A 26,705-nucleotide genomic window follows, 5' to 3' on the forward strand; every position below is an offset into this window, starting at 1 on the left:
AATAAAAGATTATGGATTATGGATATGAAAGGATTGAATGTAATGTATTCTTGAGTGGCAGAGCTTTGCTTTCCTGCCTGTATGGCATGAACAAGGACTTCAGTTGTGGCTGTGAAACGGAAAGACTGCAATGAGAAGGCTGCAGATCCATGGCATGAAGATGTGAGAGCAGGCAGCCTCTGTTAGTGGCATGCCTCTGGAACAGGCCAGCTAGGAATGAAAGAGAGCCACCTGAAATGAACAGCAGAAATCTCTCTCGGTTGCAGAGAAGCAGCAGTCTGGGATGACTTGTTTTCCAACTGCTGGGGCACACAGAGGTGGAAATGCAATGATTCCCCTCCAGCTGCTGGGGAGGAATTAAATCCAAATAGGAGAGAGGGTACTTGCAGGCCTCAATCTGCTCACTAGTGTGTTGGGCTTTAGAGTGATCAGAGCCAATCCTCCCGAAGCTGAGGGAAGAGAAACTGCACCTGGACAGGGGAATTATGACGGAATCACTGCACTGCCTGTGGAAGTAATAGCTTGGATAACATGAAGAATGTATTTACATACCAAATTATTTTCAGTCTAGCGATAAATTCCTGACAGCTGGAAGTAAGTCATGTCCAAGAGGACAAGTCAGTCACCAGATGGCTGGTTCTACACTGGTGCAACAGCTGTCATCACAAACAGCCCTGGAGTCAGCCACGAAGTCAGAGAAGCCTTGATAAGAGGCCAGCCAGGAAGCAGGCACAGATGCTGCTGCTGGAGCAGTCAGGGGAAGAAAATGAAAATTCAGAGCTTGGCGTCTGGGCTGTTACAATGCCAAGAACACTGGTGAAAGGCTAAAATGACTGGCTCCACACTGGAGCAGTATAAGGAAGAGTACAGACAACTATATGGAATCCAAATTTCAGGAAATAATAAGAGGTAGAATTAAGTTCCATCGGAGGCTCTTTTTTTTTTTTTTTTTTTTTTTTTTTGTTATTGTTTTGTTTTGTTTAGGGTAGATAATGTGACTAGGCAGGAAACCTCTTTCGAAAGAGCAATCCAGTAACTCGTTCTGGGCAGTTCTTTGCTCTCCTGTTTCTCAGCAACACTTGAACTCAACGGGCCTCAAGGTCTTGGGAATTCCTGTAAGTATTTCCACCAGGAACTTAGTCATGAAGACAAAAATGCATGCAGTTTTTTTGGAACAGCTGTAGCAGTTTTGCAGCTCAGGTGTGAAAGCCACCTGATTTTTCCACTCTGAATTAGTTGGTATCAAGGCAGCAGACACTTGTGTTACTACTTGTCATGCATGCTGTGCCATCCCTCTCAAACACAAAGATTTAGAGCCGTGTTTGTAGAGCACTCTGAAGTATATACACAGCTGTAAAATTGCTGAGAAGACTTTTCCTGCTGCAGGGAGATTAAAAGCTCATTCTCACAGATAGGGTATGTGGAATAAAGGAACAGAGCTGAGGAGACTTTCCTTGTGGGGAATTGGCACAGAATCTTTTCACTCCAGGAAAAAGCCTCCAGGAACCAAGAGCAGGTGAAAAGGATGTGTTGCTGCTCTCTTCTCCGGGGATGTCTAGTGAAAGGTATGCATAGGTAATCAAGATTTTAGCATAGCTGTAAAAGCCATTCACAGATACAGCATATGTTCTTGAAGGGCTACCCCAGAGCTATCCAGTGAAGATTCTTGTCTGCAATACTCTGATTACTGCTTGAGCCAGTTCAGTGGAACTTACTTAGGCTCAACTCATCCCTTGTGAATACAATCTAATCAAGCCCTTCAGGAGTCAGAAGTCCACAGATGGAGTAAAGCATCTGAGTAATACGAAATAAAGAGATGCAGATGATGCCTAGTAAAACCGGCAAGTCTGGGAATTGATTGAACTTCTAATTCACAACAGCATATATCAAGCAAATCATTAATATAAAAATTTGAAATTTTTTCTCCTAAATTGGATAAAGGCATCCTAATCTCCAATATTCAGGGTTGACATTAAAAAAAAAAAAAACATATGGTGGACCATGTGGTTAAGCTTCAGCTGCTGAATAGATTCTATAGGAATACTGGTCTACTGGAGGAGAGAGTGGGGGAACTTAGAGGCAATACTGGAGGATGAGGAAGTATCCTTGAAGATGGTTACTGTGTCTTACCCTAAATCCATACCTTCCTGTGGGCACTCTCTACTGCCTAGGATGGTGTGTGAAATGGAGGATGTTGATCTGACCTGATACAAGTTCTTATGACAGAATCATTGTGACAAATCTTTCATGCAGTATACACGTATGGAAATGGAGATGCTGTAATATGCCCTCACCAGGGAAATGTGATAACTGTATTTTTAGAAATGGTCTGGACTGTTTGCAGTTAGGTAATTTTTGTAATTCTGAAGGCTCTTGTAACTCAGCATAAGGTTAGTTAATGTTGAGGAAATAACAATGATTAACATCTGTCAACAAAATGACCCTCTTCTAATAATGTAGAGATAGTATTGTGACCTAATGGTTTACCAAATGGTAGGGTAAGGAGTAAGAAAAGGATGCTGAGTTAAAATACATTGCAGAGGGGGTGTATTGACCAGATTGTTTTGGAGAAGAAATAATTTAATCTGCTAGAAGTAATACTGTCTGAAGTAGAATTGAGGTTAAATTTCTGACTGGCCAGTTCATCTGGGTTTTGTTAATTTAAATTAAATATATATATATATATATATACTAATATCATGTAGCATGATAACTACAAAGAAAGAACAAACATTACAAAACAGCAGTATCAACTTATTTCTTGAATGGAGTTTTATCTGTACAGGTACTGAGTGTAAGAACAGCTTCTAGAGAGAGACAATGTCTTTATTATATTAAGCTGAAAAAGATGTTCATTGGAAGATCCAGACGAGTGGAAGTACTGTCTAAACCCTTATAAAGAAGTCATTAGGAGCACAGAATTAACTAAGAACTTCCACTGATGCACTGAGAGGGGAAAAAAAATGTTTGTTTAGAAATGCATAGGAACTCTGTTCATGAAAGAGAACTCTCCTTTGGTATATGTCAACAGAATAATGAAAATGAAGGAAAAGCAAGAAATGTATACAGAAAATGATAAAGGAGTGTAGGTAGTTCTAATAGTTTATTATAATACAACTAAATCTTACATCCACAGTATGCGTCAATGTTTTAACCTTCAAACTCAAAACACTGGACTTTTTAATTAGAACAATCAGTCACTATGCTTTTATAAAATACATAACATTACCATAAAAGCATTGCTGACTGAGTACAGCGCATTTCTAAAAAGCTGCAGAACAGCAATCCATAGACATGTATTAAGATATGTTTAACGTCTGGTGTGGGGCTGGATGCTTAGGGCTGGATACTTTGCTGCTAGCTCCGTGCATGAACTGGTGTTTTCTTTACTGTCTGGCTATAATTGGTATGTTTAATTAGAAATACAAGGCACTGGAAGAATGAAAAAGAATAGAAAGAACAGCAATAGTGAAACTGAGATATAGAATCAGACAGAGGTAAGGCAAGATGAGAAACAACAGAATGAGAAATCTTTCAACTTGAGGTTGTAAGTTTGGATTTTGGGGGAAAAAGCAGTATTGACTGGCTGCAGGTTCTTTGCGTCTGGAAGCTTAGCTGAAATTCATAGTCCAGACTTGAAGGTCTCACCTAGCACCAACTACTACTGAGACATAGATACATGGATTGGTAAGAAGAGTAAAGCCTTTTCACATCCCAGATTATGGTCTCAGGGGATGATGTGGAAACACAGTGATGGAGTTCAGCTGTGTAAACCTGCGTTGCACATGCTGTGATTGTTCATATACATGGTTCTAAGGAAGAAGCACTGTGTACTCCAGCCCTTCCACACAGTCTTTGACGTCTGTGCTATGCAGTTCACAGACTCCTCTAGCCCTGCCATGGGGGGCAGCTCTCCTCCTTTACTACACAACATTTTTGTTCCCCAGTATGTAATGTATTTTGTGGATGAGATACTTCCAGAGCAAGTTCTTGTGACTCTTTGAACACTGACAAAAATAATGGAGGTCATTTAGAAGAACAAAGTACATATTTATAACTTTGTGTTGTAAATCAGTGTTCTTGTAATTCCTCTCACCATCAAGACTCTACTTCTTTATGTGTAATAAATGCTCAGCCTGGATTTTGGTGCAGTTGTCTAAGCAAGCTGTCTAAGCAAGAGCAAGGAATCAGAGACTTCTGAAGCTTTTAACTAGTGTCTCATCAGTTAACTTAGGTTTCTAAAGATAACCTCTTGTTTTCAGATTTGGAATCAGAGTGGTGCTAACCTAGAGATGGAGGGGGATTAGGGTTAGATTACATCATCTGAACTGTCTAACAGAAACAGTGACATTCACTGACTTGGCCATCAGTTTGTTCTGTAGTGGAAGTAGTTCCATGTTATTTAAATGAACAAATAACCCCACAAATAAAAAATCATCTCGAGTGAATTAAGTGGGTCAAGTCTAAAGCAAGCCCTCTGCCATAAACATGTCAGATTTCAAAAACTCTAATTTACATTTCTTCAAGATACTACGTAGTATAAATCGATATTTTAGCTGAATATGGGAATGCAGAATAACCTTAGCCAAAACTTGCCCTTAGAATTAGATGAATATACATGTGTATAAAAGGAAGAAAAAGAGTTGATTAAATTTTCCTGGTTGGGATAATGCTAATAAGCTTGTTTCTATCTCTATTGCTGCTTGTTGCAATGAATTTCCGTACTTCTATCTTTTCATCACAATAAAATCACGATATTACTTAGGATTATTTTTTTATTAACATGCTTCCTCTCCCCAAAATCACATGAAATGGTATGAAGTGTTCCTTTTCACCTATTGCAAATACTCTCAAATAATCCATCTGTGATTTGAGCACGGGTTATGAGTGGGCAGCAGACAACCTGACCCATGCAGAGCTCTATTTATTGCTGAGATTCAGCTAGGATAAACTGCATCTGAAGCAAATTAGACCTCCCAAACTTTTAAAATAATTCCCACTTATTCATCCATAACAATTTACAGCAATATTGCAAAATCACAAATTTTTCTGTAATGCTTTTTGCATTTGCTCAGTATCAGCCATCTTGAAGAAAAGTGCTGTGTGGCTTAAAACAGATGCACTCACAGATGTCTCCCTTTTGACTGTGCTGAAATTGGCAGCATTAAATCCTAGGTGTTGCTCCAATAGCAGTTGAGGTTGTAAAATCATTCCCTAGAAGTGAGCCTGCAATTGTATCTTTCTGGTTACGCGAAGCAAGCTTTCACAGAATTACAGAATTGTAGGGATTGGAAGGGACCTCCAAAGACCATCAAGTCCAACTCCCCTGCAAAGCAGGCCTCCTAGTGCAGGTTGCGAAGGGAGGCGTTCAGGAAGGTCTTGAATATCTCCAGAGAAGTAGAATCCACAACCCTCCTGAGCAGCCTTGTTCCAGTGCTTACTGTGAAGAAGTTCCTTCACATGTGGGTGCAGACCTTCCTGTGCTTCAGTTTATGGTCATTTCCCCTTGTCCTGTCCCCACAGACCGTTGGAAAGAAGTTGGCCATGTCTGTTTGACTCTCACACTTATGAACATTTATAAACATTAATAAGATCACCTCTCAGTCTTCTTTTCTCAAAGACCCAGTTTGCTCAGCCTTTCCTCGTAGGGGAGGAGCTCTATATACTTTCTAGTATGTATTGGCTAATTTATTTATTTATTTATTTATTTATTTGGTGGAGCTGCTAAAAATTACTTTCTGCATGAAAATCCAACTTCAACAAAATCAGTCTGTAGCCTGGTTTGTCAGCAAAATGAGGAATATGAGCTTAGTTGTTCTGAGCAATTCATCTGCCTCTCATTAACTACCATTGTATTAGATGATGGTTTGCAACCACTTTTGACAGGATACAAACAAGAACTGAGTCAGTCTTCCCACTGTAAATTGCAAATACAGGGGCTGGAACTGCAGGAGATGCAACTGCACTCCACAGGGGGCAGGAATGAAGGCTGTGGCTAGCAGCATTGCAGATATGGATTTTTTTATTAGAGCTACTATTTACACTTGACTGTTTCAGCTTATTGAGAGACTTTCTCCTGAAGTTCCTAGCCTGGGCACCACCAAGTACTATGGAAAACAAGAAACACCTCTTTACACAGGCTGTCTTGCTTTACTGTTTAACTAAGTTAATTACTAAGTAGGGGTCCTCTTAATATTCCTTCTATTTTATTGCTAGTACTACATATGTACAAATATGTATCTCCCTACCCAAGTCCAGTCTTATTTAAATGGATGAACAAAAAAATTATCCTTTGGAAATAATTTCACTGACACTTGTGCAATAAAGCAGTTAATTGGTGTAAATATGAAGAGAGTCAGAAGTATCAAGACGCCCATTGCTACTGCTGAACTCATTTTCTCTATTATCTAATGGCTCCATCTCAGATTGTATGGTCCCAAAGTCTGTTTTTATAATGAAGATAAGTAAAGGCTTTGTTTTGGAGGTATTTTCACTGAAAGGGTATTCAAATTTTGTGAAATTGGAAGTAGTTCACTTCCCCAGGACTCTGTGAACAGCTGCTCATTTGTGAAAGTTTGTGTTTTCTTTTTAATTATTATTTTAATTTTATTTTGTGGCATGCTGTAGTCCATGCCAAGTCCTGTTTAGGTCATAGCCAAGCTTCACAAATTCAAGAAAATTCCAAGTTCCAAGACTGTATGCCACCATGTTGGTTCTCCTACCTGTTTGTGAGGATAAACGTTGATGTGGCACTTGATGCACTCTTGTCCCATGTTAGCCCAGGAGTTTCCGCTCATCCATTTTCTCTTGCATTTGGGGCACTTATATTCACCGAAGCAGCGTTTCTTGCCCTGGTATGGGGTCAGGCCTTCTCCCTTGGGACGAGCCTAAAGAAAGCAAAAAAATGCGTAGCAATGAGTGATCAATGCATTTTAATAAAAGAGAGTAAAACAATGTCTTTGTACAGGAAACTATGAGAACAAGATACTGGAGACAGGCAGCATGAAGGTCATATCTTAATGAATAGTTTGTATGTTGAAGCTCAAGTTTAAGTTCAAAGAGGTACTTCTGAGAAGTATAGAAAAATTCAAGAATGCTTGCAACGCTTCTGGCACTGAACTCAGCATTTAGAAATTTTTGTGCACGTTTGCAAATAATATTTTTATTATGAATTTCATTATAACCAAATCATATATTGAATAAGTATTGTTATGATTATACATAGCATCTGGAGAAGTAGCTCAGTAGGCTTTTGTGGCTAGGTCCTTATCTTCTCCAAGGGAAGCTTTCAGTAAGGAAGCTTTGCAAGTAAGAATTACATAGCCTTAAATATTGAAATGCAGGTGATGCACTAGTATGGGGGTACACATTGCTATATGTGACAGTCAAACTGAGGTTAAGTATGAAGGAAAGATAAGATTTTGATCAAAGGAAATCATTAATTTCATGAACTTCATTAGGATTTCTGGTCACTGTAAACAGTGTTTCACTGATCCTCTGTTTTGAAGGAAACAGTAAAGGATTCCCAAATGTAATGAACTGCCGTGATGTAGAAATATTAAATATTGCCTAAAGAAAGCCTGCTTACCCAGGGAAGCTATTAGAGTTGGCAATGACCTTATGTAAATAGCTTTTCTTTTGCAGCAGAAATATGGCGATATACATAATAACGCTAATACTGCAAGGTGACAATGAGTATTGCATACAGCTGTCCTGGGAAGAGCTGTATGCATGAAGCTCCTTTCCCAGAGACTCTAGCAGATGTTGAAATGCTGCCCGCATATTCACTCTATTTTGTTTATCGTTGTCTAGAGGGAGAGACTTCCCCTGTGCTATGGCAGGATGGTACGATCACCTATCAAAGGATGCTTTGTTATTTGTTCATAAGTCATGCTGCTGAGGCTTTTTTTTTTTAAGTTCCCAGATTAAGTTTACAAAAGTTAAATGGCCCATCGTGCTGGGAAAGGGGTTGTTTTGTTTTGGGAGCTTGTACGATTTCTCAGTGTGTAGGTCCAAATTGCTTTCTATGTGAAAACACTGGTTGGAAAAGCAGGTGGTTGGCAGAAGACCTGAGCTTGGCAGGCACACTGGGACTCCAGCTCCCATGGCTGGTGGTGTTCACTGCACTACCTCCGGTGTCGCGCGTGGGAACAGAGCATCAAGCACTGAATCCTGCACCCTGGCCGATGGGAGACAAGCAGGGGGCACCCAAAACCTTCTCTGGCATGCTGGCCCTATTTTTATTTTTCAGTGTCAGTGAACAACATTTTCTGCTTTTTTTTTTTTTTTTTTTTGGTGCTTATTCTTCAGCATAATTACTCTTCAAAAAATCGGATGTGGTAGCACAAACAACAAACGCTTCTAACAGTTTTTCATGACCTGATGTGCCACTGTAAGTGTTCTGGCTCATGGTGAAGATGAAGCTGATGCTAAGACATACATTTACACTGCACAAAAAAGTGCTCAGTATAATGGGAAACATTTGGACTTTCATGCCTAAATGAGTGCTGGCAGACACCCAGGGTTTAATCCTCCAATCCATGGTGTTCCTTGATAAAGATGGAGATTGCAATTGAATGTAGGGCAGGAAAATGTCAATTTATGGAGCCGTCCTTATTCAGGACACTTAATTTGGCACTGCCTCTGAGGAATTTGCTGCACAGCTCAAGTCAGTGTAAGAAGGAGCCACATGCTCTCTTCATTTACAAATTCTCATGGAACTGAATAGGAGCCCTGTGTACAAAGAGCTCCCATGATTGTGAGATGTTTCCCCTCCTCCTGAGGTGTCATGGATTGCTTTGTTTGTAGTTTTGACTGAAGCTATGCTATTGAACAGTGGAAGAGAATTATTTCCAATTCTCAGTTTCATCGACACAGTACTTAAACTCTTCCTCTGGTCATAGCTGGAAAGGCAGCTTCGTTACCCCTACTAAGCAGCAGTCCTTTCAGAAAAAGTACAGGTCACTGAGCATGTTATTTCCAAAAGCAATAGCGTAGACTTTGGAGACAGAGCATGTCTGAGAAGTCCTACACATGTTTATAAACAGTATTAGAACATAAAACTCCCACTGCGGTATGCTGTGCCAACCATAAACAGTGTTAAAACATCAGATTCCCCAGGCAATATGTTAGCTAGCCACGCCCTGCAGGCAGGGCATCTCTGAGATGGCTGCCTGGAGCAGGATGGGGAGCACAGGTTTCTGCAGCTGAGGCAGCTGGCTGCAGAGACAGAACAGAGATGCTGTGCCCTCCCAAACTCATTGCAGGGCACTGGAGGTGCTTGTCTGTGATGTCCTCTATGTGTATAGCTGGGCTCCAGCACTGGAGGCTTGCCAGATTAGAAGTCATTTCTCTGACTTGCTCAGTCAGTGGGAAGCAGAACCAGGAAAAGAAGGCAGGAGAGGGAACTCCAGAGGTAATTTCCTGTTATAATTGCTTAACTAAACTTCTGATTTATTTTTACTTTAACTTTTCAGCTGTCACACCTTCCTCCTTATTCAGAGACTTTAATTAGTTTGCTGGCAAACCACAACTTTCTCTGTAGGTGTTTCGCTACTCAGTTTTATGGATGTTTATACTTCACCCTAAGAGATTTTATTTTCTTTCTCATATCCTCAGTTTCCCAGACTATGCCTGACAGGGAAGTTGTTTTCTCAAACAAACAAGCTCATTATCAAGAAATGCCATTTGGAATCACTGAAAGCAGTGAAAGTAACTCTCCAACTCGCTTCACCCTTCGGGTTCAAACAAAACAGACGTGACAGTTTCTGGTGAAAGGCACAATAGATCTTGCAAAAGCCCTTCCGAGGCCCTCTCTCCACAGCAGTCAGAAAAATGGAAGGGTCTTGTCCTTAGGCTCATTAGATAGAGATGCATTACCTCAATCTTCCAGACAAAAGGCTACAACAAATGATAGCATCTTTGCAGCTTTATCTAAGCACGTACCTGAAAGTTGGTGCATGAGCTTGCCTCAATGAGATTTAACCTATGTATAAACCCAGCAATTTTTTCTTTGTGGCACAGCAGTGAAAATTACTTCAATGTTCCATCTTTTACTGACACCCAACTACCTCTACTTTTCATCTTCCTCCATTCTTCAGCCAAAACCACAAATTGGCTATAATAAGATTTTAAAACTTTTAAAGTTGATCTTTTCTGTTAGTAACTGGCCAGCTGAGCTCTCACACATAACCTATTGGACTGTGCATCTCATGGAGGAATCTGCCAAATCACTTGGCAGTGATGGCCATAATAAAGGATTCTGCTTTCCCCAGACAGTTCTCTCCAAGTATCAGTTTGCAGAGTCAGCAACAAAACAAAACAAAATCTCCACATGTCCAGCTTAGGACTAGACTGATTATAAACAACAGCTTGCAGAGATTTCCTTCGAAGTGGAATGGAGAAGTTCAGTTTGTTTAATACTCTTCTTCCCTCCATCATCCCCTGGGTTTGTGTTGCACAGCTGAAAGATGTACAACGCAGGAGGATGATGAAGTCAGCGTGACACTGATAGGTGGGTCTCCTTCCTAGAAGGACATTGTAAGTATCTGCTTATAAGGATGATTCAACAGAGCAGAAAAGCAAGAACAGAAAACAATAGCTTGATGCACTGCCTTCTCCCAAGTGATATGCAGGAGTGAGAGGGCTGGAGTTGTATTTTGAAATATGAGCTTTCTGACACTCGATTTTAAGTCAGTAAAACTAGGAGGCAGCATTACTCAAGTACTTCTAGCGTGCATATTTTACATTGTTCTGCCAACAATGCTGGGAAACATAAAATGATTATGGTAAAGGATACCCCAAACGCTCAGTCGTAAAGCGAAAGCATTATGACTGATTTGACATATGGAGTGTCCTGGCCCTCTGCTTCTGTAGAGCATTGGAAAAGTCACTCCAGTACTTTGGCTTTATTCATATTTGTGTAGGCTGTGTAGGGAATGGAGATACACTTGATTATCTATGGAAGTCTTCAGCAGAAGTAATGCCAAAATGGCACAAAATGAATCTATCTAATGAATGATCAGCATTATTTCTTTGTCTTTCCTGACCTTTGCAATAATTCAAATTTGAAATTCAGCATGAAACCTGGACTGATGCAGAGGCTGTGTGTTTAGGAAATGAGTTCTAATATAGCTGCTCTTATTTTGCTTGCTGCCCGTAAGCCATTTTGCTGGTGTATGATATTGCTGATGTGAGGCACTGAAGACTTCTGAGATATTCAATTGCTGTAGCTACATCTTTAATTAGTATGCACAAAATAGGAACAGGATTTGGGGATACAGAAACGAAATTAATTCTTTCAACTTTCTTGTCCCTGGTATAATTTGGGTATTATTGATATGATGAGAACTGGCAGGTTAAAGGGGGACTCTTCATTACAGCATTACTACTAAAAGCTTTTATTCAGCTTTTATGGAGTTGCTAGATATAACAGATATCCAAACTAAGGATTTATGACACACAAAATTGTAGCTGAGCAAGACATGAATGAAAAACAAACTTGCAAACATAACAGAGGAGGTTAGTGTGTATTTTGCCTAGGATTTTCCTGGGGGCTTGACATGTCACAAGGCCTGGGGTTACATCATTTTCTGCCTGGGAGGCTGTTATACGGCTGCTGCCATCACTGGAAGAATCAGTTATTTATACCACTGCATTCATAGAAACAAGCTCATTCTTTGCTGCAGTCAGGGTTCACCTGTTGTTATCACTAATCTGAAATCTCCTCTTGCATGCACGTTAGTTCTGCTCTTAAAATCCATTCAAGGCAGGATGTGCCTTTGTACTGAGGTTCTTTATAATAAAACAATTACAAAAGTCAGTCATCTGATAAAATTAGTCGGATTTTTTGTCACTCCTTCTCTAGGGCAGTATGCTTACTGTCTCCTTCCTGCTCACTGCCAGTGTGCTGAGACGGGAAAAAGGGGACGATGAGCTGCTGATGCCTGACCTCCTAAAGAAACACAAAATTAGAAAGACCAGACTGCTTAGGCTATGTGTCTGCCTCCAAGGGTCACCAGATCTGTGCTCTTGCTAGTAGTCTATTCTGTCATTTTCCTAGAAAATATTTTCACAGCTTACTGCGTATATTCAATATTTCTCCTTTCTTTATTTCATCTGCATACTTGTATCTCTATTAAGCATAATCACAGTCCTCTGCTTTTTAGGTTCTGGTACATTTTAGAATCATTTAGACTCCTCACATACCTAACACCTTCTCCTCTCCAGACTGTGCCTTCGCCAGCTGAGAGAGACATATTTAGCTATTTTGATCATCTTTTCTGGCAATATTTCCTCTTCATTAATGTTGTTTTTCTAGGATTTGGTTCCATGCAGTCAGTGTCTTTCTGTCAGGGTGGTGTTCAGAATGAAGTGCATTTCTCCAGGAATAGAGCATTAAAAGACACAAGTTTGTATAGCGCACAGACAAAAATAATGTTCATTTTTGTTTGACTTGAACAAGTATCCAACTACAAACATTTTCATTCTCTAAGCCTTACTTTTTTGGGGAAACAAATATTTAAGAGTATATTGATTAAGCTGTGTTGATGAACTTTTTACATGTATATTTTGAAATGGCAGGAGATCGATTTTATGTTTGTCATTTTAGTATATGAGTATGTGTCTTCTGGCAGCTTTGGAAAATCAGTGTTGTCAATGTATCACCAACTTTGATCTCATTCCCACAATGATAATCCAAGGGTAATATTTGGCACTATGTGTTACTAATAACACACACACTGATGATTATAGCAATAGGTGTGATTATCATGGATATGCCAATCAACATTTAAAAATCCAAGAAGCCAGCTTGGCAAACATTTAAATCAAAATGCGGTTATGCAGATTTTTTAGAATATTAGCCATGCTTTTGGACAAATCCTTTCTTCTGTTACAAAATGCCTAGTTGAGCTGATTATTGGAACCATCCTTGGGCTGACGATGCATAATACTCTATTCTTTACGTCAGTTTGAAACATAGTGCCTACAGAACTGCCAAAAAATAGTTACTTATCTGATCTGTCAATTACAAAACATCTGAGGATATGATAATGTGGATTTCAGTCATGTAATCACAATGTGCCTCTACTTCCTTTGTGGGGGGGAGAAGACATCTTACAGTTCTCCAGCTCTCTGCACTTTTTGCAATGTCATATAATCACTTTGTGTGTAGGCTGCTCCGGAAGTAATGCATCCTATTTATTTCCGTGGAAGCTACAACAGATACAAAGAACACAATAACACTTTTTCATAGAACAAAGTCTCAGCTACAAAACACTATTTTTCAGCATAGTCACCATCATTAGCTATGCATTTTATGCAAGAGATGAGCAGGAGTCTCCATGTCATGGTCAGAAAAATATGTACCAGCAGAGGTGACCCACTGTCGCTGTTGCCACTGCTGAAGTGCACCACCCACCACCTTGCTGTGCTCACATCCACATTCAGCAAGCACAGTGAATGTCAATAGGTGCCATTTTTTTCTGCATGGAGGAATTTGATAACACAGCTTTGCTTCATACGCACTTCCATGTCAGAAGCCATTCTATCACTCTGCCCCTCTGCTGTCACATGGCAACAAAATGTAATGGAATATTGGTGGGGAGGTTCAGCCTCTACTACCATATCACCAAGATTTGTCTCTGACACTGTGGGCCAACTTCATAAAATAGGAGGCCTTATCTTTGGAGCAGCCCTTGTAGTACATATGGTACTGGAGCATATCTAGGTGCTTCTATAACATACTATGCAAACAGTACAATACTTTTGCTTAATATTTTTAATAGAAGAACTTCAGGGTTCATAGTTATTGCGCATAAATATTACGTGTTAATGAATCCTCTTTGTGGAGTCTTGAAAATTAAATCTCCCGTTGCGTTCATAATTCTAACTTACTATAGAATTTTCTTGCTAAATATTCACATGAATTTTATATGCTTTAGAATTTGAAACTCAGCTATATAATGTATTATATACAGAGCAGCAGGCAATTATGATGTGTTCAATGTATATAGTAAAGTTTAAGAGCTGTAGATCTCAACTAACCCTATTCCAGTCTTCTGCTGAGGAAGGCTGCAAATAATTATCACTGTTAACTTCCAGGACTTATTTTACCTGTGGATGCTACTCTTCGCTTGTTAAATGACTGTGAAAGATCTCCAAAACTATCTGTACTTGCAGCCAATCACAGGTTTAATACATTTGTTCCCTTAGGACCTAGAAAACAATGGAATTACTTGAGCATATGAATAGCTGCTTACTGAATTTACTATTGAAAGTATTGCATAACTCACTCAGATCCTAGAATTTCAAGAATAGGGAAAGAACAGATCTCTGGAATTTTATGTGTGTGAAGATAACAGTCAAAATGTGAACTAAGTATTAACATAAACAAGGGGCAAAGATATATCCATACTGCAAAGAATTCTCATAGGAAACAGTATCAACTTTTGTGAAAACTGGTTTGTTTTTTTTCAGTGTATCAGTGAAATAAAAAGTAAGAATTAAAAAAGGCTGAGGACTGGGGTTAGAAAATGGAAATCAATAGTGCCTAATTGAACCTGTATCTCTGCTTTATAATTTAAGTCTTGTATGCTATATAGAAAATTGAATTTGCATACCAAATCAGGCATGTGAAGAGTTAAAATTGCACTCACATGCTGGGATGCAATGAGGCACTTCTTTTCAGTGTTACAAGATCATATTCCTCCAAACAGCTTGAGATAAAAGGAAGTGGTTGAAATCTCTCTTTCCCCTTCTCTGATACAAAATTGGCCATGTTGAATTAATTATGAAGAAACTAGGAATGTATTCATTTTAATAGCTTCCTGATGCGTGGACTCTTTTGTCTCTCTTCCTCTGTTGCTTGAAAACATACAACAGCAATACCCTTCTGCTCCTCACTTCCTCCCTCCCCTTTTCCTCTGCTAACATACTATGTTAAATATGCTAACTTTTTTTTTTCAGTAGTTGAAATCAGTTTTGGAGCAGTAAGAGTCACACCCTTGCTATAATCAAGATTTACTTTTTCTAAGCTAAGGCCAAGACTTGTTCTTGTAGAAGCTGCTTAATGGGTCTACCTTGGATAGCTTCATGTGGGTTTTGGATTTCTCCCAAGGCTAATGTGGCACAGCTGAGGCACTGCTCTAGTGATGAGCTGACATGTCTAGAGATGACTACCTCCTGTCCTTTAAAAAGCAATGAAGTAGCCATAGTAGCCCCTTTGCTTCTCCTCATAGGTTGTGGGATCCTTCCAGAAGCAAGACAGAGAGGAAGGCTGATGTCACTGGAGGTAATTTTATTTTTATTTAAGTTAGGTGCCTTTGAAGCCCTGCTCAAAATGAGGAAACTTTATGCTTTGTAAGCATTCTGAAGTGTGCTTGTGCAAGGCCTTTGCCTGAAGAGAATATTTGGATTGAATTATGCAGTTACTATGCAGCTGTAGCTCTCCTTTAGATCTTGTAGTGATATTAACTGTCCAGCTAAAGAAAATGGGTGAGCAGACTCTGTGAAGGCTAGATTAGTGTGCTACTACTTGGTAGAAGAAAATTTTCAACACAGGATCTGAACAGGGCATTTTCCCAATTATGTGGTGACTGTATTCAGCTACTTCCTGTTTCGTACTTCAGCTGAGAATGAGACTTTTTTACTGCTTGCAGAATGACTGGTACCTTTACTCTCTGTACTGTTTGTGAAAGCTGTGCAGGACTCTTAATTGCATTCTTGGCAACTCCCCTGTTTAGTTCCTTGGCAAACATATTTAGTCCTTATTCTTTATGAAGTACTATAGCCTAATCTTATAGTAGAGTGGCTTAATGTAGCTTCGGTGTGAATTCACACAGAGAGTAGAGATGGAGCGATTTTAGTAGTTAAGAAAACTGTAGGCATTGATGAGAGGTAGAATTCTCTGCTGTTACAACTGCTGTGTGACTATCCACATCTTTGGGTGCCTTTCTTTTGCATATCTGGTAGCGTTGTGGCTTTCCTCTGTTTGTGTGCAGAGTATTTGGGAGGGGCTTTACTACCACAGGGATTTTAAGAAGTAACCTCACCTTAGAAAACTGCAACCTTTTGCTGGTTCATTAGCAACAAAGTTAGCTGATCTCTAGGGATGTTAGGAGAGATGACTGCTTTTTTCCTCTGAGGCAGAATGATTTGTAGAACTCAGATGGTATTAATTACAATACGTTATGGAATTAGAATAAATAATGAATTTATTTCAACTGGAAGATTTGCCATCATTCATAAATCTAAAAATAACATGAACTTTTTCCAGTTTCCAAACAAAACTGTATAATCCCAAAACATTACCTGTTTTGCTTCTAACAAATTTGTATCCCGCAATAAAGGTGAATCTGATATGACAGATAATGAAATATCCTTTAGAGAAATTTTAAATCAGCATATCGAGTTCCCATTCAATTTCCCAAATAATCTCTGTACTGGGCAGTGGCAGAAGGATGAGCACTCTGCTCCCTGCAGGGTGGGCTGGAGTTGCAGGGGAAGGTATTACGCTGGGAGAATACAGGGGACAGAGATGAGAAGGAGAACAGAGAATATTTTAATTCAGTACTCTTGAAAAATGCGCTATAAAATGAGACTAGTGGTTTTACCACTCAGGAAGCTGCTTACTTTGCTGTGGTTTGTCTTTACACTACTTGTTGTACCCTCTGAACTGATAACACTCTTGTCTTTTCTTGTTCCTTACATATGTGTATGAATCATAACAATGATGGATTTTTTTATTAGTCTGAATTAGAAATGCTTTTGCTCCTGTAAAGTTTTTATCTCTTCAAAACAGCTCTTGGAAAGCAGAGGAAATATTGTTAAGATGATAAGGACAAGTTTCAGTGGAAAGGATGTTTCTAGAAGAACTCTGCCTTCTTCCTTCCTACTGCTCTGAAAGGGACAGACTCTTTTTAACTACCCACCAAATCCTGAAGGATTTGGGACCTGGCTCATGGCATATTCTGTACCTACATAGGAATGGGTGTAGATGAAGTAAGAAAAATCCAGCAGGAGAGCTGGAGTCATGAAGAAAAGATTGTGACCTTGTGGTTAAGGCGCAAGTCTGGGTCTCTGTAAGCCTGGGTTTAATTTCTGGCTTGACTGCAGGCTCTTTGCAAGTTTGCAGACAAGCTACTTGATCTTTGTTCTTCAATTCTTTCTCTAGAGTACGGACAGTACTATAGCATAGTTCATGTTGTATGAGGATATTTAATGTTGGCTGCTACAGCAATGAACAGAAATCTGAGTTACACTAGTCTCGGTTTGGGTTTAGAGCAAGGATTGACATAGGCCTATTACCACTGAACCTGACCTCACACCCTGGGCCAATTTTTTTTAAAAGTTCTGCTCAACAGATGTTTTCTCTTTCATCTGTCTTGTTTTCCCTACAACCAGCTTGGTTAACATAGTCAGAAATGACATTTTTGTTAACTGCAGGTGAATTTCCTCTGATGCAACAGTATTTAAAAGGTAAACAATGACTACATGGCAGAAGGTAAGACAAGTTACTGCTAGGATTTCTAGCTAGGCAGTTCTTCATGCAAAAGATAAAATATGTAACATTTTTAGAAATCTTCCCGTTGCCATAAAAGCAATGGTCTGCACCACATCTAACCTCCCCACCCTAAAGCAGTGCGGTGGAGGCTCCCAGGACGCTAACATGCTGAGCCGGCTGTGGCCTGCCCTTCTCCAAGATGAAATACCATAGCAAGAGTGTCATTGCTTGTAGCTGGAATGGGCCTTTTGCTTGAAATATTAAGAAACAGGGAAAGGAAATAAAGATCATATGAGCAACCACCCTCCCTTTCTCCACCTCAGCCCCCATCCCTCCCCACCATTCTGTCATCCCTAAGATGACCTGCAGAAACATCAGTTGAATCTGTTGGCCTGCTTTAAATTACAGCATACTTCTTGAGACTGGAAAAAGACTATGAGTGCCCAAATGTGAAACAAGATTTCAGCTGCTGATGTCTAAACTGCATAAATGTTTACTATGCTTAATAAATAATGTGAAATAGACTTTTCTCTCTTGTTGCAATGTCTTTACTCTAGAAATATTCTGCCCGATTACATGAGCATGTTGCACATAATGAAGTCTTAGCAACCCATCTCTTCATGCCCAGAGTCCATGTGGAAATCTGTACACCTCAAGATCCCACAAATCCCAGCTACCTGACCTACTTTGTGTGCATGACATCACTTGGGTGCCTCATTTGCTTTCTCGTTTGCTTTGGACTCTGCACACATGCAGCTGCATGGGAAGAAGTCCTTGCTTGTGTTTTCTTCTATTGTAGGCTCAGTCTCTCCGTTATGACAGAGCAGGATTTTACTTTAACTTAAAGGAATTGGATAAATCTCACTTTCAATCATAATGGTTTGCAGAGAAAACTTACTGGCATAAACATCTACACTTTAGATGACCCAATATACCATATTCTTTGGTGTGAAGATTGTAATTATTCCATAAAAATATGCATCTCTTTATTTCTTCTACCCTTCCCAGTCCATCCTGTTTCTGCAGTTGTATTTGTATTTTCCACTGTACTCCTTCATTGATTTTTTCACTTTGTGCAAAACTAGCTTGAATCATCCAAAACAGAAATAATATGTGCTGTGCTACCAAACTGCACTAACTGCTGATAAACACTGTTAACCATTCTGTGATGGTCATAGCTGATGTTAGTAGATCTACAAGAACTGTGAGCATTTTAGTGAAAGTATTATGGGCGGGAGCTGGAGCAAATCATTTCCCTCTGCAATATCTGACTTGATCACATGCAGAAATATGAGAAACCTTGAAAGTGAGGAACAATGGCCCACAATCAATGTATACTGTTAGAATTCTGAGTGTAGCTCCAACTGTGTTTCAAGAACTTTGAGATTGAGATAACTGTTGCTGTTAAATACTTCATCTGGAAAAGTTGTTCTAACCAGAATGTAGTCAAAATAGTGAAACAAAACAGTAACTGATGGGATTTTCATCCCTATTTCCTTTCACAAAAGTAGATGAAATTTCCATTATGCTCTTTTGCATTCATTAGCTCTTTGCTTATACCTATACTATTCTATCTTTTACAGGCTTGTATTTCTACACCGTACGTTTTTTCGTATATTTACATGTTTTAATGTCAGACAGTCATGAGGAGCATTTCCTTATCACGAGAACCTGAAATCTCACTTCCTGAAAGTCATTGCTTTCCCGTCTGAGTACAGAGAAGTAGTTGTCACCATAGGAATCTAATGCTGAATCACTCTAATATTGGCAGTGATGTTGGTTATACCCCATATGTTTTGCTAGCACTGACCTCAAGCAGCATCACGAGGATGGGCTGGGAGGTGAGCAGGCCTTCCAAAATAATTATACTTTCTCTTAGCATTGTGGTGTCATTCTCTAAGCAGGTGCTGTTTTTGTTCTCCAAGTAACGTATATCAGAGGTAAAGCTGATAAGGAGTAGCACAAGTTATTTCACTATGCATGCACAGAATGTTCCTCCCCCCGTTGCTGTCCATTAGATGAGAATAAATTAGTTATTTTTGTTGCTGTTTAGAACATTGGTGACCAGCAGCAGAATGTATCTATTTGAAACTCTCATGTCCTCAGAATATGATATCTAAAGTAAGAGCTAATCTTTGTTTCCATTTCCATGTTAGAACTTCAGAATGGAGAAAAAAAAAGTTTGTTATTTTGGTGAACAAAAAAGAACAAGATCCTTGACTACAGTATCTTTTTACTCTTCACCCTTATTTAAAGCAGATAGCAGCGGTAAGAGTGAGAATTCACTACAAGTCTAATTTAAAAGCTCTACTTCCTTGTGCATAGTCCCAAGCCCAGTACGTACTCCACTATATTTTATTTCGACTGATTCAGCTGTGAGGAAGTAAACATAATTGGTGCTGATTTTGCTGTGGCTGGCTTGTTGCTAACTGTGCAAAGTAATGTCTTTGGAAGTATGTGGATTTGGTGTGTCTCTGTTATTCCTGATCTATTTCCTCCCTCCCTTTAGACTCACTTCTGTAGTTCAGCAGTGCCTTTAGATAACAGATTAGCAGAAGAGAAAAGGAAAGATAGCACTGTTCAAAGCAAATGCTTTCACCATAGCGCAATTTGTGTCATCCTGAAGTTAAACAATGTTCTGAGACCATCCCAATTCCTAAAGGAGTAATTGTGGGCTAGACTTTCTGCACCTTCCAGATTTTGACTATAACTTTCATGGACTTCTCATCCTTTCAGATCCAGAAGCAAATCTCACCCTATCTCCCAGAAAGTAAATGCAATTTATTCAAGAAAAAAAAAGTAGTGAACTCAATGTGCCAGAAACCACATGTGGAGAACAGTTGCAGTGTTGTTCTTCCCTTCATGCTCTAGGAGTATTTTTTTTCCTAAAGTTCTAGTTCTATTTTAAAGATTATCCACATTGCCCTGTTCAGAATATCTGATTCCACTTTTGTCAGAGCAGACAGTTTTAATACCCACAGGCATGTAAAGGGAAAAGCTTGTTATCAAACAATAAAAAGGATTAATACATGCTTTAATAAAAACCTTATGAAAGGAGAGGGTCCACCAAAGGACTGTAGGGCACAGAAAGCATGAAAAGGCTTTGTCCTGTGATCGGTACTTTCATGAGAACGCGTCTGTTACCAAGGCTATCTTCAAATTCTCTAAAGTGTAATGCAGTCTTCCCAACACAGACAGTAAACAGGCCACTGCAAAACATCTGTACTTGGTACTGTCTCTCTCTATTGTTTGCTCAAGTCTAAGAAACTATTCATTTTTGAAAGGGTATTGTGCAAGTGGAATCTGGTATAAAATGTTTGCCATAGCATTTGTCCTGGAAGGCTACTGGAGAGGTGGGATGAAGATGTGTGGAGGGGAGACAGGCAGTTCTTTCTCCTTTTTCTTAGTTTTTGCCCTTTATTTCACCCTGATGCTGTTTCCATAGAGAAATGCCAGTCTTAAAATAGAGGGGAAGATCTTGGAGGGGAAGAAAAAATTCCTAAGCATTGAAAAACATTACTAGTATTTCGTTTTATTTTTCATATCAAGGTATTCCTTTCTGTTACATAAAATTATTTCAGCAGTTAATGATAGAAAGGAAAAAAAAAACATTATGGAATGACAAAAATAGAAGATGAATTGCAACAAGTGCATCCCACCTGTCTTACTATAAGGTCTCTGAATCTAAGGGTGTTTTCTTCCCCAGCCAAGGAGTGTCATGAAAGCTGTGCTGTTTTGGTAAGTCACAGATTCAGATGTTTGCACAGAGATTGGCACAGCCACAAATGTTTTCTAGTCCCTTGATTTATTTATTTTTCCCAGTCTTTCCAAGGACCAGTTAATTTTATCCTCTCTGTGCGTTGCAGTGGGACGTTCAGTTCAGTTTGTGTCTAGCAAAGAGAGGCTCATTATCTTTTGCAGACTCAAAACAAACCCTTGATTTTAAAATGTGACAAAAACAGAGGCAAGTGCCCCTTTCCGGTGCCTCGGACTGAGCCAGCACATGGGCTCCTTGCTCCGTGATCCCCAGTGCAGCTGTCCCTTTGTGCACTGGGACACAAGAAGATGGGCTCAGGAAGAAGCAGTCAGGCTGACAGGTGTGCCATGGTACAAGGACTTGGCGGGGTAGGCCTCACGTCTCCGCACACATGGGTCTTGTATTTGCTTTCCTCTGTGGCCTCATCATGCAGCCTCCCTTTCTGCACTGTCTCATGGCCAGCTCTGGCCAGAATAATCTCCTTTCTCATTATTCTCTAACACTGGTATTTGTCAAGTTGATGGGAACAATGAGAGCATTCATTTAGTCGGGAGACAGGCAAAAGGGGGTCAGGAGAAAGCCCTTCAAGGGGAAAGAAATAGTTCTGTCAAACTTTGAGCTCCACTGGAGCTCCGTTTGTCTTGAGATTTGACTGGGTGGGAGACAGACTGCCTTGCACTGACTATGTCTTCATCTGGGGTCACAGGGCAAACTCAGGTTTTATTGTTTAGGTTTTGTTTTATAGGTTTTGTTTTTTAGCTGCATCTTTAATCATAGAGCCCTCCTGTTCAGCTGTGTTCCTTCATGCTTTGCATAATTAAAATTCTAAGAAAGGGGTTTTACCTACATGCTTGTTTATACACATATGCAGTTATTCTAATATCAGAGACTTCAATCTCCTGTCCAACACCCAGTAATACGTGGCCCTTGCTGGTAGTGAGGGACAGCTTGAGTTCTAACAACAGTACCAATGAGAGGTCTCAAGATAAAGTAAGGAAAATGTGTTCTTCCTGAACATCCTAGTAATTGCTGTGGGATGGTGAGGATCAGTAGAAATTTGCCTGGAAACAAATATGTTAACTTAATGCCTAAAGAAGGCCTCTAGCCCTGTTTTACAGTTTGCTCTCAAACAGTTAGCAGACTTCTCACAAATAGCACTGGCTCTTTGGCACTTGTTGAATGTAAATAGATAGCTAAAGATATCAGTGTGTTTTTAAGAGTATTTCACATTATTGAAAATAGATCCAATGATTTTATAAATGTTGTGTTACGTACAAGCTGAGAATGAGCATTGAGCTCACTTAAAAATCACTCCAAGCAGCACCGCATGCAGGGACAGTTAACCATGGGGCATTCATGTCACAAATACCGCTGCAGTGGAGACCTGGAAAGGTTTAATAGTTTCAGATAATCCTATCTTTTGTCTTTGCACTCTAATGAGGCTGTGTTAAAGTGCTGTCATATCTTGCTGCAGAAGTATTGTGTTTTAGAGGGAAGTTAAATGAATTTTGTGGGCCATTAATAACAGCCTGTGCAGTTTGCCGCTTGCTCCAATTCCAAAGCATTCAATACAGAGCAAATCTATTGGTATGAAAATGCAGCTACCTCTGGGATTGAGAGCAGTGCTAATTTGTGCTTTGCATTTTGTCAGCTCTTCATAATAAGAAATCATTTATCTAAAAAAAAACACCACTGACGTATACTCAGTATCTATGATCTTCAGGAAGATAAGCTGTTTCTAATACCTATTGTGTTAATCACAATAAGATTTGAATCAGTTTTGAGAAGCTGAGACAGCGTTATCATAATTCATAGTTATTATAAATATAAAAGATTAGCAGTAATAAGAAAAGGATATAGAAAGATAAGGATGTTTTCATCACGCATTTAGCTTCCATGCACAAACACCAAGAGGAAGAGTATACTGTTTACACTTAACACAATGTGTACAGTTCATTCTGCAAGCATAGGGAATTTTTCTTACCATGGTGAATGGTGCAGTTCAATCTGATACAACACTATTGCTGGGTAGATCCTGAGAGAAACTTTACTTAGATAGCTTCATATAACTTTTAGAGAGCACACAGAAACTGACGGAGAAGACTCAGAGATGGTGGGATTGTGGCTCAGATGACTACTTCTGGGTTGACATAGCTGATGCTGGAGGAGAAACTGTATTCTAAGCAATACCAGTTATCATGCAAGAATTGTTGCAAGTCTATGTATGTTGTATTAATTCCTTGCTTTTTCTGTGTTTCAGTTATTGAGTAATGGGTGAAATCACTGTGGGAATAGCAAGCCTAAATGCATTAAAACTTCTGAGAAGTTTAAATGTTTAAGAACAGCCTACAGAGTTTACTTCATTTGCTGTCATTGATAATAAAGCCGTAACATTTTCCTTACTGTAGATATGTGAAAACATCCCAGGGCAACTAAGCACAGTGAATCCTTGTTATTCTCTTTAAGTTTATGATCCAATAGCTTATGCAGCATCTGAGGGTCAATGTGTGTTAACCGAGAATAGGTGGAACTTATTATGCCTGTCTTATTGTTTCTCACAGGATTTATCCAGGTTATTTAACACACTGTTCTATTACATAAACATGTAAAGCTTAAAACATGTATTTTCTGTAAATAGGAGTGGGTAGGGAAGTCCAAAAGAACTAACCCAAACATGTCTGTAAATGAGTGTCTAAGCCAGGATTGTCTCCCAGTTAATTTATATCTGTTCCACCCTGCCATTATTGCCAGATTAGTTATCGTTTGCGACTAAACTTGTCAAGCCAGAAGTGGCTTAAGAAAAAAAATAACAAATCAAAACACCAAAAACAAACAAACAAAAACAACTTTGATGCAAGAAAGCTGTAACCACACAAGGACTATCTTTCAGTTCTCTTATGAAACAGATGTTTCATTGCTCCATATAGAGGAAATTGAGATCAGCTGATTACCTCACAGATTGGCCTGAAAAAGTGAGCATGTAACTTGCAGCCAGTAACTGTGAGAAGAGTTTTAGAAGTGAGCTGTTTTACTTGGGAAAGGGGCAGTGGTGAATAACCAGCTTGGAGTGGTACTTGGCAAGAAGGTTCTGATGACAATATGTTTTTGAAGGCACCGTGAAACAAATACGTGTTCTGAAAAAGGAGATATGCGCAACAAATTCCAGGGCAGGAGAACAGCTGCAGAAATGTTTTATGTCTTTGTTTGATCTCCAAATTTACACTGAGCTGCTTTGTTTCGCGGTGCCTGCAAACAACAGAGTTTCTTCTAATGCCACAATTCATGCGTGTCTGTGGAAAAGCTGCAACTATTTGCAGCCATCTGAGTGTGTAGGTGGATGTGTATTTAACAGGTCTTTAATCGAAGAGAAGAATGTATTTAAAATAATTAGTTGGGATTTTAAAGTGGTAGGTGCAGAAAGGCTCGGCATGCTGGACATTGTCATGCGTGGTGTGTAAAGCAGCAGAAGATGGAGGGCTAGGAGAGCTGATGTCTGATACCCACATCCAACTGTCACTAGGACAACTTGCAAATATGTCTGTGTAGGGTTCAGGTCCTGTTGCATCATCAGGTATGCATGCGTGATGCAGGAGTGGGTGCTGTTGCCCTGGTGCTGCTGGTTTGCAGGCTGTAGGAGGCATGCTGCTTAGAGTGCAGGTGTGTATAGGTTCTGCTCAGGTGGTTGAGGGCCATTGTAGGCCTTGAGGACTGTTAAAAAAAAAAAACTGTGTGGTTTTCTGAGCAACGTGTGCATAACTTGCATAATTTTGCAGCTTTCTGCATAGGATGCTTCTCTGGAAAATGCTATCATTGGTCACATTCACTGGAATCTCTTGAGGGACTTTGAAGGATGCATTCAACATTGTGTAAGAGGAACAGTTCTGAAAATGTGAGGCAGTGCTGTTAAGCAAAGCCAGTTTTGTAAACTTGAAGAAGACATTGCTTTCAACCAGAGCTGCTGAGTGGAGTGGTTTAGGATTTGCAGCCTCCACCCTTTTTCTCTCCTCAAGTAATTAGCTCAGCTAAAGTGGATTATAATACGGGTGTTTAAATAAAAGCAAAAAGTAGTGCCCTCTGCTATGGATTAACAAAGAACAGAACTAAAATGGCACACGGAGCTCCTGCCAGGCAGCAAGAGGTTTTTAGAGGGCAGTTCCAAATGTCCCCTGGAAGCAGTGCTAGAGATGCCTGGGCTGCAGCCAGCAGCGCCCAAGTCGTGCACGGAACAGCTGGCAGGAGCAGGGCTGGGAGGGTGGGGAGCGCGGTGCTCCCGCAGCAGGGGAAAGGTCATTGCTGTGTGCTCTCGTGGATAGGAAGGACAAAAGGGAAGAGCTGAACCTTCCCAGAAAAAGGGCATGTAAATAAAGGGTGGGGAATTACTTTTTTTCTGTCCAGGAAATAGAGAGTAACTAACTCCTCACAAACATGTTTAACCAAATAAATATAAATCTTTGGAGCACAGAGTTTTGCATGATTTGAGTATGGTAATTATTTTCTTGCCATTCGGGTAGAGATTAATATCCCCATAAGCAAAGGATATATTCACTCTCTTAAATGATGACAGCTGAACAGACCTGTCTACTGAAAGCAAGGTAGTTTGCAGAAGCATTGAGCACCCCACGTGCACTGACTTTCTGTGGTGTCCCTGAGATTCCTGGTCAGTGCAGTACTATGGCACAGCACATAACAGGAGGAAAGGGCCTCTTACCCTTTTGGCCAGTGTGAAGATCAACTTCCCCAAGCATATTTGCTTTCTGTGCTCTAAATTATTCGATGTGTAAACATGTTACAGAAAACAAAGCAGCCGGCTGAACCCAGGTTAAGGAAAGGTCGTTCAGGTGGCACCAGCTAAATCAAGGCCCTTAATCCCTACCAATCCTGGTCCATGACTACAGAAGCAATGATCTGAACATTATTTTCTCCCATATTACATATAATTTCTCCAGCTACTTTGTTTCTGTGGTTCTTCCTGCACACACTGCAATTTCTGCTAACAATCAGATTTCGGAAGGAATATTCTGAAAGTCTGCATTGCAGACCATATGTCTGATGAAAAAATACCATAGACAGTGGAAATTTAGTCAAATGAATGAAAATATAAAAGATCATATGTTTTATACTGAGGAAGAGAAGGTCCAAATTGCTGATGGGCATTAAAGACAGGTATGGACTGGGAGCCCTATCTCCTCTTAGTGGAACAATGAGAGCAATAAAATCAGTGCTTTCAACCTTGCCTATATGCGCGTCTTTCTTGATCAGCTCTCTTTCAAGAAACAGGAGAGTGAATAAGTTGAGATGGCCATCAGATAGTTTACGCTTATTAGTAGTTTATTAACAGAATTCTCTACTCTTTCTTTTTTTCCCTGCTATGGCACTCATGCTCTTCCTTACTCTTTTTTCTTCTTTCTTCTGAGCTCCCCAGATCAAAAAAGACAGGGTCTGCAG

General features: G+C 39.8%; 1 protein-coding gene across 1 annotated transcript in view; it reads right to left on the minus strand.

Moving 5' to 3' along the window:
* ZCCHC24 (zinc finger CCHC-type containing 24) overlaps positions 1 to 26,705 on the minus strand; it is a 106,759-nt gene that overhangs the window by 9,147 nt on the left and 70,907 nt on the right. Inside the window, exon 3 of the mRNA XM_042817896.1 lies at positions 6,723 to 6,887. Coding sequence (XP_042673830.1) covers positions 6,723 to 6,887 — 165 coding nt within the window. The remainder of the gene's footprint in view (positions 1 to 6,722; positions 6,888 to 26,705) is intronic.

This window comes from Centrocercus urophasianus, unplaced genomic scaffold (genome assembly GCF_019232065.1).
Source record: "Centrocercus urophasianus isolate 14NV4802_14NV808 unplaced genomic scaffold, USGS_Curo_1.0 seq_17, whole genome shotgun sequence".
Classification (NCBI taxonomy): domain Eukaryota; kingdom Metazoa; phylum Chordata; class Aves; order Galliformes; family Phasianidae; genus Centrocercus; species Centrocercus urophasianus.